At 40.9% G+C, this 15063-nt stretch overlaps 1 protein-coding gene across 1 annotated transcript in view; it reads left to right on the top strand.

The window, feature by feature from the left end:
- CPVL (carboxypeptidase, vitellogenic like) overlaps nucleotides 3815–15063 on the top strand; it is a 105907-nt gene continuing 94658 nt past the window's right edge. The window contains exons 1-2 of the mRNA XM_018047099.1: nucleotides 3815–3997; nucleotides 11718–11836. Coding sequence (XP_017902588.1) covers nucleotides 3832–3997; nucleotides 11718–11836 — 285 coding nt within the window. The 5' untranslated portion in view covers nucleotides 3815–3831. The remainder of the gene's footprint in view (nucleotides 3998–11717; nucleotides 11837–15063) is intronic.

Raw genomic sequence — 15063 nt, 5'->3', positions numbered from 1 at the left:
CAGTTCAACAGCTATTTGCTTAGAACCAATTATATTCTCATTTGTTATGGACTCTACTCCAGGCAGAACTGGATATAAATGCAATCAGAGTAATTATTATTAGAACAGCATCTCATGTTAATGCAGAGCCTTCTAATTCAACAAAGAGAAACTTTACTTTGAGTCTCTGAGGTTCTATGACAGTATGAGATCAGGACACATCTTCACAGAATGTTAGCGAGAGCAGAACCTATTCTGAAAGGACGAACAGAACTCTTACTCCTAGGAAACGCAAGAGGTCATAACCAGGTAGTAATAAGGAATAAGGAACAGGCCATGCCTACCAGCTGCTTCACTCATAAAAAAGCAAAATCAAAAATGACTTTCTTCTAATTATAAGATTAGTTATTATAGAAAATTTAGAAATTATTAATGAGTATTAAATAAGGACAATATACTTTACACCCAATTTAATAGCTTCCTTTTCTTTACCTAATATTTTAGTATATTTTAGAAAACATTCTCAGTAGAGTCATTTTAATTGCTGTATATGATTCCATTTTTTAAATGTACAATGACTTATCTTAAATTGTTTACATTGTTGACAGTTTATTATTCTAAATAATACTATGATAAATACCTTTGTCGATATAAAAAAATTGTCTCTTGTACACATGATTTCCAGTTGTAATATTGAAGGTTTTTAGTAAGGTTTTGGGCTTCACAAGTGGCGCTAGTGGTAAAGAACTTGCCTGTCAGTGCAGGGAACACAAGAGATGTGGGTTCAATCCCTGGGTCGGGAAGATCCTCTGGAGGAGGGCATGGCAACCCACTTCAGTATTCTTGCCTAGAGAATCCCCGTGGCAGAAGAGCCTGGCAGCCTATAGTCCATAGGGTCACAAAGAGTCAAACACGACTGAAGTGACTTAGCACATACACGCAGTAAGATAGTTATAGTGAATCACAGATTTTGACTTTAGCATATTTGATTCTGCCAATATTGTTTTGAACTTGCATATATTTTATTCTGTTTCTGAACATTTATTAAGAGGAGCAGTTTGCCTGTATCCTTCAGTAAGATGTATTTGAACTGGAAATAACACCAATGTTTTCGTATCACTTCAAGTAGATACATAATACAGTGTACGGTTAATAATTTTTTCACTCTCTGCGGGCAATAACTTCCAATACAGAGTTTATTAGTTTAGAAAGGACTCAATAAATGTTCAATAAATGAAAAGATTTTGGCTAATTTAGGATAGGCAAAATACATTAGTGAAAGAGGTGAAGAAAGAAAATACTCCGCTCATGATATGGCTTTCATTTTCATCAGGAGAGATGACAGCTAAGCACAGTCCAGGAACTCTGACCATTAAATGAAACAGTGAAATGAAGTATGTTGTTTTTTTAATTCACCTACATGGGAAACCATGACTCTAATAGTTATTTGATTAAATGTTAATGGGGGCTCCTAAGTTGACCCAGCTCTTGCTTTTGTGTGTTAGATTTATGTCAGTTAAAACAAGACCAATTTCACCTTTCTTTCTTTAACATCTTTGAGTCAACATTTGCTGACAAAAGAAGTTGTAACTACCCTGGTTATTTAAATATTAATGATTTCCATTAAAGGGGGCTGGATGTTTACAGCAGAATGATTGAGAAATTAGCTGGTATGATTAGTTCCTTGTTTCTGCCTGCAGGAAAAAGCCTCTTAATGGAAGAGCTCCTTCCAATGTTTTTCATACCACAGATTTTTTTTCCCCATGAACCAGAGAGTAAGATTGTTGACTTCAAGCATTCCTTGAAAGCAGCTGTTATTAAAACATTAGCATAACAAGTTCGTATAATTAAAAAAAAAATCTTTCATCAGTGCCATAGTGGTCATAATACTTGGGCTTCTTGGGAACTTAATTTCAGTTTCTAAAGTCATTTTGTTCCTTATTATAGTAAATAGACAAAACCACTCTTAAGTACACGGTCTATTTGGTTGGGCTTCTTTACCTTAAGTCTGGGGAATTCTATTAAGTTAACCATGAAAGATTTGACAAAGGTCATGTATTCAATCAAATTATAGTTATAAACTTTTATCTTATTGGAGAAATGTGGCTGAGAACCTTTCTAAATTTGCTAGAACCAATATTTTCCTATTATGCTAAATTGGGTTGTGATTAGCATGTGGTTAATAGATGACAACACCTTGTATGTTTTTAAGGTATATTAATGACTTGGTATATTAAGGCACTGAACAATCAAGCCAAGCATTGTATTTGCCTATATTGTATATTTCTCTTTGCATCCAGAATCTGAGTGAGCAGAGTATTTAACTAGCGGTAGTACAGAGTCATTTAATAGCACTGGTGCAAGAATCATATTACTTAATAGAGTCAGGATTAACAGAAGCAATTGAGGCACCTGCCTTGGATGTAAAATCTAAGAGTGCCAAAAAACTCAGTAGTCAAGATAAATAATATTTAATGCAATACTTGAAAAAATCAAAGTCAACTCAAAAAAATCCTTGATGGACAAAATTTCAAAATTAAAAAAAAGATAAGGTCCCACTTTACATCTACGTCAGACTCACTTTACCCTCAGCCCAGCCCTGACTGCATACTAGTTCTGATTTCTCTGTTTTGATGTCTGTAGATAAGGTACTCCTTTGAGTCAAATTTTCCGTGTCTAAGATTGATGATGATAACCCTTGTTTTCCTGGCTATCAGGAAGTTCAAATCAGCTAAAAATACATTGGAAAAACCCATTGTAAATACAATTTACATGTTTACAAGTTTAGGGAATTCACCACACATTTTTCAGCAAACATCAGGTTAGAAGATCCTTGAAAAGCTTTGTGTTAATAAAGTGTGAGGTCTAACTTTTGAGTTCACTGGACAGCCTGCTATAGGGGTAAGGGCCTGTAAATGGTTGTAGGATCTTCTGTCTCTTCTTTCTTTTTTGTTTTTGAATGCAAAGTTTGGTGATTTGTAAGAGATAAAAAGCTGGCCAGAAATTATTTTAAATTTCCCTGCAAAACACCCGTGGACAAGTCAGGTCTCACCTTTTCTCAGGCTTTGCCTTCCACCAGTGATGCCTTCCCCATTTCTCCTGCCTAACTGAGCTCCACCCACCTTTTACTCACCTTCTGCCTTGGTAAGGTCTTCCTTCCTAGGTTCTCCTGTCCTGAAATATGTTCTGAATCCTCTGCCTGGAGTAGATGACTGTCGCTCCCACTCTGTGATTTGTTTAGAGTCCCTGTTGTCTTCTTGGTTCCTGTAATCCTTCATATAATTTATTTTCCAGACCACAGTTTTAGAAATAGAAGCTGTTGCACTTGTTATATTGCCAATCACTTAAATAGCCTTCCATTAGATTGTTAATTTCAGGATGAGCAAGGACTGGGTTGATCTTATTTAGGCTGTATCTAAGGTACTTAGCCGGTGAAGGCAATGGCACCCCACTCCAGTACTCTTCCCTGGAAAATCCCATGGACGGAGGAGCTTAGTGGGCTGCAGTCCATGGGGTCGCTGAGTCGGAGACGACTGAGCGACTTCACTTTCACTTTTCACTTTGATGCATTGGAGAAGGAAATGGCAACCCTCTTCAGTGTTCTTGCCTGGAGAATCCCAGGGACAGAGGAGCCTGGTGGGCTGCTGTCTATGGGGTCGCACAGAGTCGGACACGACTGACGTGACTTAGCAGCAGCAGCAGCAAGGTACTTAGCAGAGAGCTTTATGTGTATTTTTTGAGTGACTAAATGAGTGTTTTGCATATAAAGGGGTTTGGTAAATATTTACTCTTTGGATTCATTTGTGGAAAGTTATTGTTTTCATTCTAGGCCCAGAGGGAACGGTTGGTGCCATGTGGAAGGCACTTTTTTTGCTGGTTTTGTTGGCGCTTAGCCCTGGTGCTGATGGGCTGTTTCGCTCCTTGTACAGAAAAGCCCATGTTTCCAGACCACGTAAAGGAGACCCAGGACAGCGGTTATTTCTGACTCCTTATATTGAAAGTGGGAAACTTACAAAAGGTAAGCCTAAATCTGAAACCGCTGAAACTGTATAGTTTCAACAGTTGTTGTTTTAGCAGATGTCTCACAGGATCCAAGGACAATATATTTTACTCAATTGTTTCATTTCATATATTAACAATTTGATATCATATAGTATCCGAGTTTTGAGCCAAAAAGAAAGTTCATCAGGGTCAGATTAACTAGTAGTTGAGTCTCCACATATCTATTTATAAAACTAGTATATTGCCTGTCTACAACTGGTCATTTAATGAAAGAGAAAGTGAAGTCACTCAGTCGTGTCTGACTCTTTGCGACCTCATGGACTGTAGCCCACCAGGCTCCTCCATCCATGGGATTCTCTAGACAAGAATACTGGAGTGGGTTGCCATTTCCCTCTCCAGGAGATCTTCCCAACCCAGGGATCTAACCCAGGTCTCCCGCATTGCGGGCAGACACTTTAACCTCTGAGCCACCAGGGAAGCCTGCGCATTTAATAGGGCTAATAATAACCTCAGAACTTACTCTGTGTCAGTTATTGCTTCCAAGCATTTGATATAAAATCATTTAAGTATCTCAACAACCTATTTAAGCTTCTTTACACAGAAGATAACTAAAGCAGAAAGAAATAGTTACTTGCCAGTCATGCAGACACCAGCTGGTAGATGCAAGGGTCACATCCAGACAGCTTCATTCCAGAGTCTAAGCTCATAGCCATTGTGCTTGGCCCCTTTGCCTGAGAAGTTATCTGAGTCTTAGGACTCATTTTCCTCATTGAGTAGATGGAGATAAAACAATTCACCCAAGTCACAGAGATGTTAAAAATATCAGATTAAAAAATGTACATGAAAACTCTTTGTAACCTGTAAGTTGGTCTCTAAATACCTGTATTCGCTGATGGCTTTTATTTAGAGATTGTCATAATACCAGTACAAAAAGTGTCATTTGGTGTCATCAGAGTCTAAAATTTATGACCTGCCTCTACTATTAATGCTTCTTCATGCTTAGGGAAATCACTGTATAAGATAAATGATGTAATCTTTCTGGACCTCACGATGCTCCTAAACTATAAAATAGTATATAGACAGCTATCCTGAAGAGCTGTTTGTGAAAGGAAGCAGAGAAATGGGGTGGTGGATGAGGAGAGTTATGGAGTCAGGAAGGGTCATTAAGAGAGTAAGAGATAATGACAAGAGTGGTCCAGTAGAGAAGGGAAAGGTGATGGGATGGGACATCGCATGGTGGAGCGTATCTTGGAGATGAGCATCCGTAGATGGAGGTTCTGGTGTTTGCTTTGGATTTTATCCCTAGTCACATGTAGGAAGGCAGACTTAATGCTTGTGAAGCTGATATGCTGGTAGATTTCATGGGCATGTGGAACTCAAACTAGAGATTTTAGGGAAGTGATCATTTTAAAGATAAAAAATAAATGCATATACTCTGTATGGAAGTTTAAAATGAAGCAACTTTTCTTCATTTGAAGAGATCTCATAGTCAATAGACTGTCTTCATTTTTTTTTTTTTTTAATTTAAAGCCAAAACATTTTCCCTTCTTATGGGTGCATTTGAGTTCTGTTCATATATCTTTGCCTGAAATATCCATTGATTCCATGTTTCATCATGTTTTTTTTTGTAAGAAAAGATGAAAAACTTTGATAATATAGTCAATGATAATATAATGAGGCAATGCAGTCTTTTTTTAAAAGACTCAATTTTGCTTGATGTAGAAAAGTCATGAAAATATGGCAGCCCAGTGGTACAGGCTGGTGTCACTTGACATAAATGAAGAGGCAAATTATCATTGATCTAAATCCACCCAATTGAGTCATGTGCATTGCTTTTCAGTTCAGCTCAGTCGCTCAGTCGTGTCCGACTCTTTGTGACCCCATGAATCGCAGCATGCCAGGCCTCCTTGTCCATCACCAACTCCCGGAGTTCACTCAGACTCACGTCCATCGAGTCCGTGATGACATCCAGCCATCTCATCCTCTGTCGTCCCCTTCTCCTCCTGTCCCCAATCCCTCCCACCATCAGAGTCTTTTCCAATGAGTCAACTCTTCGCATGAGGTGGCCAAAGTACTGGAGCTTCAGCTTTAGCATCATTCCTTCCAAAGAAATCTCAAGGTTGATCTCCTTCAGAATGGACTGGTTGGATCTCCTTGCAGTCCAAGGGACTCTCAAGAGTCTTCTCCAACACCACACTTCAAAAGCATCAATTCTTCAGCACTCAGCCTTCTTCACAGTGCAACTCTCACATCCATACATGACCACAGGAAAAACCATAGCCTTGACTAGATGGACCTTAGTCGCCAAAGTAATGTCTCTGCTTTTGAATATACTGTCTAGGTTGGTCATAACTTTCCTTCCAAGGAGTAAGTGTCTTTTAATTTCATGGCTGCAATCACCATCTGCAGTGATTGTGGAGCCCAAAAAAATAAAGTCAGCCACTGTTTCCACTGTTTCCCCATCTATTTCCCATGAAGTGATGGGACCAGATGCCATGATCTTCGTTTTCTGAATGTTGAGCTTTAAGTCAACTTTTTCACTCTCCTCTTTCACTTTCATCAAGAGGCTTTTTAGCTCCTCTTCACTTTCTGCCATAAGGGGGGTGTCATCTGCATATCTGAGGTTATTGATATTTCTCCCAGCAATCTTGAATCCAGCTTGTGTTTCTTCCAGTCCAGCGTTTCTCATGATGTACTCTGCATATAAGTTAAATAAGCAGGGTGACAATATACAGCCTTGATGTACTCCTTTTCCTATTTGGAACCAGTCTGTTGTTCCATGTCCAGTTCTAACTGTTGCTTCCTGGCCTGCATACAGATTTCTCAAGAGGCAGGTCAGGTGGTCTGGTATTCCCATCTCTTTCAGAATTTTCCAGAGCTTATTGTGATCCACATAGTCAAAGGCTTTGGCATAGTCAATAAAGCAGAAATAGATGTTTTTCTGGAACTCTCTTGCTTTAGCTTCTTTAATAAGTGGATACTGATGACTGAGATTATGTTCATTCACAAAGCAGAGTTAAATACTCATCACCAAACCCTACCAATCCACAGATGAGGAGCTTGAGACTCAAATATTTTACATGACTTGCCCAAGAGGACACAGGTAATAGTAGCAGAGATGGGATCAAGATCCAAATTTTCTGCCTTCTGCTCTGTAATTTGCCTACTATAATTTATTTTCCTTTGTTTAAAAAACTTGTCCTCTTCTGGAATAACCAGATGCACACACATGAAACAAGGAATCAGGCAATGCACGCTAAAGTGCTAAAGGATTACATTTGAGGTAGATATGCTGTAATTTTTTAGAAGGAAGCTATCCCTGTTGGTTAGCATAATGAGGTAGAAAATAGTAGTAGTAGTAGAATTTGATATGAGACCTAACTGTGTTCCTGGAATTATGCTTTATACACATTATCTCTTTTAATCCTTAGAGCAACCCTAATGAAGGATGAATAGTTATTGTTCCCATTTTATAGATGAGAAAACTGAGGCCTAGAGAAATTAAGTATCTTGCCCAGGACTATGTAAAGCTAGTAAGTGGCAAATCTGACTTTAAAACCTATCTCTGCTGACTCATGATTCCTGGGTCAGGAAGATCCCCTGGAATAAGAAATGGCAATCTACTTCAATGTTCTTGCCTGGAAAATTCTGTGGGCAGAGGAACCTGGCAGGCTATAGCCCATGGAGTGGCAAAAAGTCAGACCCAACCGAGCACGTGCACACATGCGTGCATGCACACCTGCGCGTATGCACACACACACACACACACACACATACACACACACACTGCTGACTCACAGCTCAAGGTAGGAACCGCTGTGCTATGTGGCCAGACTTGAAGATATAGGGTAGGATTTGGACAAGTAAGAAAGAGTCTGCACATCCTGAGAGAGGAAGACAGCTTAATCAGCATTAAGGGAATGTGTCTTTGAATTGTACACCAGGTAGAACCAAGTGCAGAGAATATAGAGAAATCTGCCCGAGATTGTCCACATCCCTCCCATTCCTGGATTTCTTGCCTATGAGCATTTCCCTTTTATAGATGTTAATGGGTAAAGAAAGATTTCAAGGGAAATAGTTTTATCTTCTATCCTTTTGTGCCAACCCTGTTAGATCACCATCTGATAAGTGACAACATTTAAAATATTAAATCTGGTATAACATCACTTTCTAAAGTTCTGTTGCATAGTCAAAAATCTTTAAATGGAATTTTAAATGGCTGATCCAAAGTCTGGTACATCTGGGTATTCAAATGTAGCCCTGACAACATAATTAAGGATAATTTTATTCATTCGCTTTACTGAAAGTTCAGGAAGCTTTGGACAGATGGTCAGCTCCCTCCCCTGAATCCCTTTTGTGCATCAAGTCTGTTGAACTCTTAGGGACATGAGTCTTAATATCGCAACAAAACATTTCTGAAATAAACAGTAGTTCACAATAAGACACAGAAAATTTTAATTTCTTTTAAATTCCCAGTTAACTAGCTTAGTTTTACGTAGTTGTAATTGTGTGTTTGCTTTCTCTGCAGCTAGAATAAACTGTCACTCCCTGAAACAAAATGAATAAAATTAATAATTTTAATTAAAATTAAAATAATTAAAATTAAATAAAATTAAAATAATTTTAGTGTACTTCCAAACGCTGCCTTTTCATAAACTTTAAAGAATATTTTGCTATTGGGTCTTAATTTATTAAAAATTATGGCCTGGTAGTGTCCTGCCCATCCAGATGATGTTACAAGTCTTTGCAAATATGGAGTGCCTGATTAGCTGGCCCAAGCCCTTCTTTGGTCATGCTCCAATCTTTTTGGATTGGAAGTGTTACTATCACAAGCACCAGTCACCACAGTAAGAAGTAGGAAGTGAAGCCACTTCAAAGAAAACCTTTTTCCTTTTTTCAGCTGTTTCAAACATTTGTATTATGAGTCATGGTTCCAGGAAGAAAGAAACTCCTACATCTTGGGAGTTTATTTTCCACATTCCATTAACAGATTCTGAAAGGATGAATGGGACATTTGAAAATGCCAAAAAAAAAAAAAAAATCAATTTATTTGAGAGAACTTTTAATCATTTTACTGTGGTATAGTTAGAGGAAATTTAAAATTCAAAACAAGGCAAAACTCTTCCTTGTGGGCCAGAGAAAAGTTTTTCTGAATTTCCCAAGATCATAATGAGGCCTGCCTGCCTTAGGAGGTTTTTGTAGAAATGAGCTGGTCCAAGTGCATTGCCAGTGTGTCATGTTTTAGCTGGTTAATTCACATTTATTCATTAACAAGTATGTATCGAATGTCTTAAGTGTTTCAATATAATCAGCATGCTGTGCCCCTGGGGGTACAAAGATAAGCAAAACAAATTCCCTGCTTTCCAATAGCCCCTGATCTAGAAAGGAAGGTAGAAAATATACCCCCGTGAGTTCAAGGCAACAGAGATAGAACTCTGAGATGCTCAGAAAGGGTCAGTAAGAGAGGACCAGGTAAGCATCTGAGTCATCTTCAGAGCAGGCCAGCGGACCTCGTGTTGTGCTGGTCTCAGAGAGATAAATTGATTCAATCACCCATCTCCCGAAGTCCATTCCCTCCTGCTCCTTTCTATTATATGTTTTCTCTTCTTCTCATTCTACTCTGACCTTTCTCATTTTTCTCTGTCTTTCTTGAATGCCCATTTACTCCTCTGGGATTTACTTCTCACTCATTCCCAACCCCTCAGTCTTCAGTTCTCTGCTCTCCTTTTTTTGGGAGGGTCTCTGCTGGAGTTTGAGAAGGTTAATAGTTTTGTGAAAAATATTTCAAAAGTGTTTTAGGTGCAAACTTCCAACTCCAAAAGATAGGATGTGGGCTGTGATGTATGTCATAGTAAGAAGAGTTAATAAACTGTCTTGCATAGAAAGTTGCTAAGAGAGTCAATCTTATAAGTCCTCATCACAAGAATAAAAACTGTAGCTGTAGGGGGTGATGGATGTTAACTAGACTTACTGTGATGATCTCATCACAACATATAGTGTATGAATATTCAATCATGTTGTACGTCTGAAACCAGTATCATGTTGTATGTCAATTATATCTCAAAAAAATGGCCAAAAGAGTTGTTTTCAAGACTGCCCAGCCCTGGAGTTGATTTTTCTTTGGGCTAACTGAGAGTGGAAGCAAATACGGGAAGAGGGAACGGTGGGGGAATGGAAATGGGCAGGTACACACTATTTTCCCCTAACATCTCTCTTTTCTGTAAAATCTTTCTTTTGTCTTTGCTCCCCCCCCTTTTATTTTTCAATTGGGAGGGATATATCTCATGGGGAAAAAAATGGGGAAGGGGTAGAAAGGTTGAATTAATCTTTCCTGGGGGAACTGCACTGAGTCCAAAAAAGGCACGGGCTTATGAGAATCACCCCTTTCTTTGCCCGAGCCCTTATTTTATGTGCATCTCTGTGCTCAGGGGTCATATGCATGCTTTCGTTTGATCCTCACATGCAGTCCAGGGTGGACAGATCAATATCCACATTTACACCATGGCTTACCACGTGCTATCAGTGATGTCACTGAATACCAAGTTGGGAAGAGATGCAGTCAATCGGCATTCCAGGGCCCGTGGGCTCCAGCAACCCACTGGAGACATCTCTAGTTGGTAGCACATGTATAGGATCGAGCTTCCTTATCTACTCTCTACTAGCCAGTCTCCAACTTAGTAAGTCTCAGACTTAAGTAGCTGTTCTTGAACAATCCATTTTTAGCAGGGACACTTGCTTTGTTCCCCCTAAAGGTCTGCTCTTCACCCAGACTTCGCCACCACCCCCTGCTTCCTACCTGCTTACGATCCCTTCTCCACTCCTTTCTTATTCACTGCTTCCCCCTCCACTCCCTGCTGCCTACACCTTCTGACTGACTCTCTAGCTGAGGTGCCTTGTAGCAGGGTAGGGGCAGGAGCTATCTCTGCAGCCTGACTGCTGGGTTTAAATTCCAGCCCTCTTTTACTATATGTGACCTTGGGCAAGTTACTTAACCCCTCTGTGCTTTTAGCTTTCTCATCTGTAAAGTAGGGGTAATAATTATGCCACATAATATAAAACCCTTGTTATATCGGCCTTGGAAATGTTAGTTCAATCGGTTTTGTTTACTCCTGGGCGGCCTCAGCTATCTGAGTGTTAGCTCTTTCTCCCTCCCTGTCCTTTTGCTGCCATAAGAAGACCAGGACCTGTGCCTTTCACAACTCTCCCCTGTCCTGTTTGGCTCCCTCTGGGTGGCCTCACGATCACCCCCAGTCCCACTGCCTGCCTCTCCCCACCCTCCTTAGCCATCCCGAAGTATCCCCACTCCCCACACGCCTCACTTCATTTCCCTTAGTGGAAGTGTCAGGCCTTTTGCTCTCAACATCAGAAGAGTGTGGAGAACACAGGCCTTCCCTAGGCTGAGAGCTCGTTCGCTGTGTTATTTCCCTTGCATCCCTCACCCCCACCTTTTGGAATTAGGTGACTTTATCCTGCCCTGGCCCTCCAGGTGGCCCAATGTGAACACCTTGATTTAACTTTGGAGTGGAGTTGAGTATAGCTGATTTTCTTCTTGGCTAAAAGGTGAATGTTGAATATGTGGACCTGGCCAGGGCAGTAAGCACCTTTATGGCAATCCCCCTGTAGCCCTTCTGATCACTGATTCCAGACCTGGTCCCTGGGAGAAGTCTGGCCAAGATGGAGATGGCCAGCGCTGCATTTATTTTTTGTCTAATCCTTATACATTTTTCCCCCACTAGGGAGACAGTTGAGTTTGGTACCTCCTTTCCCAGGATGGAATTTGACAAGCTATTCCGGTTACATCACCGTGAATAAGACTTACAACAGCAACATTTTCTTCTGGTTCTTTCCGGCAAAGGTAGGCCTGCAGCAGTGCCCACACAGAACCCTGGTGCTCAAGAGCTGACTCTGTTGCTCCAGGTGGAAACGTTGGTCTACAATCAACCCAAGGGTGTTGTTGTTGTTTTTTTTAAATCTTTTAGATTATTTTTTTTTCTAAAAATAAGTGCCAATGATTCCATGTAGTGTTCCTGTTTATGTGCAGGAAACAAATGCTACTGGGGGAGGTCCAACTTTTAAATTCCTTGCAACCTAATTCAGAGTATTAGTGCCGCTATGCTCTTCCTGCCACGATCTTCTTCCTTTTTGTTGCTTTATTCTAAAAATATTTGGGGGCAGGGACGGGTGGTGGGGAGCAAGGAAGGACAGGGAGTGGGGAGATTCCTGAAATTCACAGGTAATGCATGTCTAAGCCTGTCTACATTTAGTCAGGGATTGACTGCTCTGTCTGTGGATTTTACTGTACTGATTTTTGTTCTTATACTCCTTTGTGCATCCAATACCCACTAACTGTGTAGATCTTTGTGGGGACACAAAGAAGAGAGAACTGAACTCACTCTGTGGGCCATTAGGGGAGGGCTGGGAAGGACTGGTGACCCAGGATGGCTTCCGAGGAGGGGTCTCTTCACCTCACATCCATACAGACATATGTCCTTGTACTTTACCAGCTGTGTTTAGCTCAGTTCAAGGTTACACAGTGCTTCAGCATTGACAAATCCCTTTAGGCTTATGGATACTATCGGGGGTTATTGTAAGAGGTACCGAGATGAATACATAAATCTTATCCCACCACAGGGTAATTTTCTGTTTTTATTTTCCAAATTGAGTTTGCTTCAGAAGCCAGAGAAAACAAAGGAAAAGTTATCCCTGTGGAGGGTGGTGTTTATTTTTGCATAAAATTTGCAAATTTTATGCATATAACAGCACTGTATATGTAATGACTGCGTAAATTGCTTAAACAAAGTTTCTTCTCTTGGTACTGTGGGGTTGTGTTTTCTTGACTTTTCATTTCTGCTTTCTCAGCCATGGCCTCTGATTGTTCATCAGGTGGTTGTGTGAGGGGTGTGGAGAAGGCATGTGAGAAATGGTGAGGAATTCCAGGTTCTTTGTGACGGGGGCTCATAGTAGTTTGCAGGCTGTCATCACTCTGGGATGCCTCTCCTGGACCCCTTATTTCTTCCTCACTGTACTCTTGAGTGAGGCAAGGAAGGTTCCTAAAGCACAAAATTTAAGGACTCACTTTCATGAGTGAGCACCTACGAATTGATGCTTTTGAACTGCAGTGTTGGAAAAGACTCCTGAGAGTCCCTTGGACTGCAAGGAGATCAAACCAGTCAATTGTAAAGGAAATCAGTCCTGAATATTCATTGGAAGGACTGATGCTGAAGCTGAAGCTCCAATACTTTGGCCACCTGATGTGAAGAACTGACTCACTGGAAAAGACCCTGATGCTGGGAAAGATTGAAGGCAGGAGGAGAAGGAGATGGCAGAGGATGAGATGGTTGGATGGCATCACTGACTTGATGGACATGAGTTTGAGCAAGCTCCAGGAGTTGGTGATGGAAAGAGAAGCCTGGCATGCTGCAGTCCATGGGGTCACAAAGAGTTGGACACAACTGAGAGACTGAATTAAACTGAACTCATGGGTTTACACGTGCAAGGCTGGCACTTGACTGTCCTCTAGACTCCTGCTGGAACCCCTCTTGGGGGAACCCAACTGGAAACCAGAGGGCAAGGGAGTCTGGCCCATTGAGGTCTGCCTACCAGGGCACAGAGCCAAGTGGAGACTGGATTTTCAGAAGTGGTCAAGAAAATATCTGAATCTCCAGCACAACGATATTGAGGACAGTTGGTATAAATTAAGCCTAGAAAGATGACCTATTTTTGACAGGTGGGAAATTTCCTTGTGTTCTTAGAAGTCTCTTAAACTTTATGCCTTTCAGAAACCATACTGTATGGTTTGTGATATCACATCTGTCTATATAATATGCAAATGCAGGCATTTATTATGAATAGCAGTTGTATGAGTTTTCAATTGCCATTGTACAAATTTAGTCACTTTAAAAAAACACAGATTTATTACTTCATAGTTCTAGAGATCAGAAGTCCAATACAGGTCTCACTGGCCTAAAGTCAAGTTGTTGGCAGGGCTGCGGTCCTTCTGGAGGCTACAGGGGAGAATCAGTTTCCTTGTCTTTTGCAGTTTCTAGAGCTGCTGGCATTCCTTGAATCAATGGCTCCTTTTACTGTCTTTACAGCCCACATCAGTGAGCTGAATACTTTGCAGATTGCATCACTTTGGCCAACTCCTTATTCATCACCTTCCCTACTCTTGTATGTTGCCTCTCTCTTCATTTAAGGACTCTGGGATAACTTTGGACCCACCTGGATAATCCAAGATAAATCTCCCTATTTTAATGTCAGTTGAATAGCAACCTTAATTCCATCTACAACCTTATTCTTCTTAAGAATTAACATATTCACATGTTCTGGGGATTTGGATGTGTACATCTTTTAAGGCCATTCAGTTCAGTTCAGTTCAGTTCAGTCGCTCAGTCGTGTCCGACTCTTTGCAACCCCATGAATCGCAGCATACCAAGGCCTCCCTGTCCATCACCAACTCCCGGAGTTCAGCCAGACTCACGTCCATCGAGTCCGTGATGACATCCAGCCATCTCATCCTCTGTCGTCCCCTTCTCCTCCTGCCCCCAATCCCTCCCAGCATCAGAGTCTTTTCCAGTGAGTCAACTCTTCGCATGAGGTGGCCAAAGTACTGGAGTTTCAGCTTAAGCATCATTCCTTCCAAAGAAATCCCAGGACTGATCTCCTTCAGAATGGACTGGTTGGATCTCCTTGCAGTCCAAGGGACTCTCAAGAGTCTTCTCCAACACCACACTTCAAAAGCATCAATTCTTCGGCTCCCAGCCTTCTTCACAGTCCAACTCTCACATCCATACATGACCACAGGAAAAACCATAGCCTTGACTAGACGGACCTTTGTTGGCAAAGTAATGTCTCTGCTTTTGAATATGCTATCTAGGTTGGTCATAACTTTCCTTTCAAGGAGTAAGCGTCTTTTAATTTCATGGCTACAGTCACCATCTGCAGTGATTTTGGAGCCCCAAAAAATAAAGTCAGCCACTGCTTCCACTGTTTCCCCATCTATTTCCCATGAAGTGATGGGACCGGATGCCATGATCTTCGTTTTCTGAATGTTGAGCTTTAAGCCAGCTTTTTCACTCTCCT

The sequence above is a fragment of the Capra hircus genome, chromosome 4 (genome assembly GCF_001704415.2).
Source record: "Capra hircus breed San Clemente chromosome 4, ASM170441v1, whole genome shotgun sequence".
Classification (NCBI taxonomy): domain Eukaryota; kingdom Metazoa; phylum Chordata; class Mammalia; order Artiodactyla; family Bovidae; genus Capra; species Capra hircus.
This window is presented reverse-complemented; position numbering and strand designations above follow the sequence as displayed.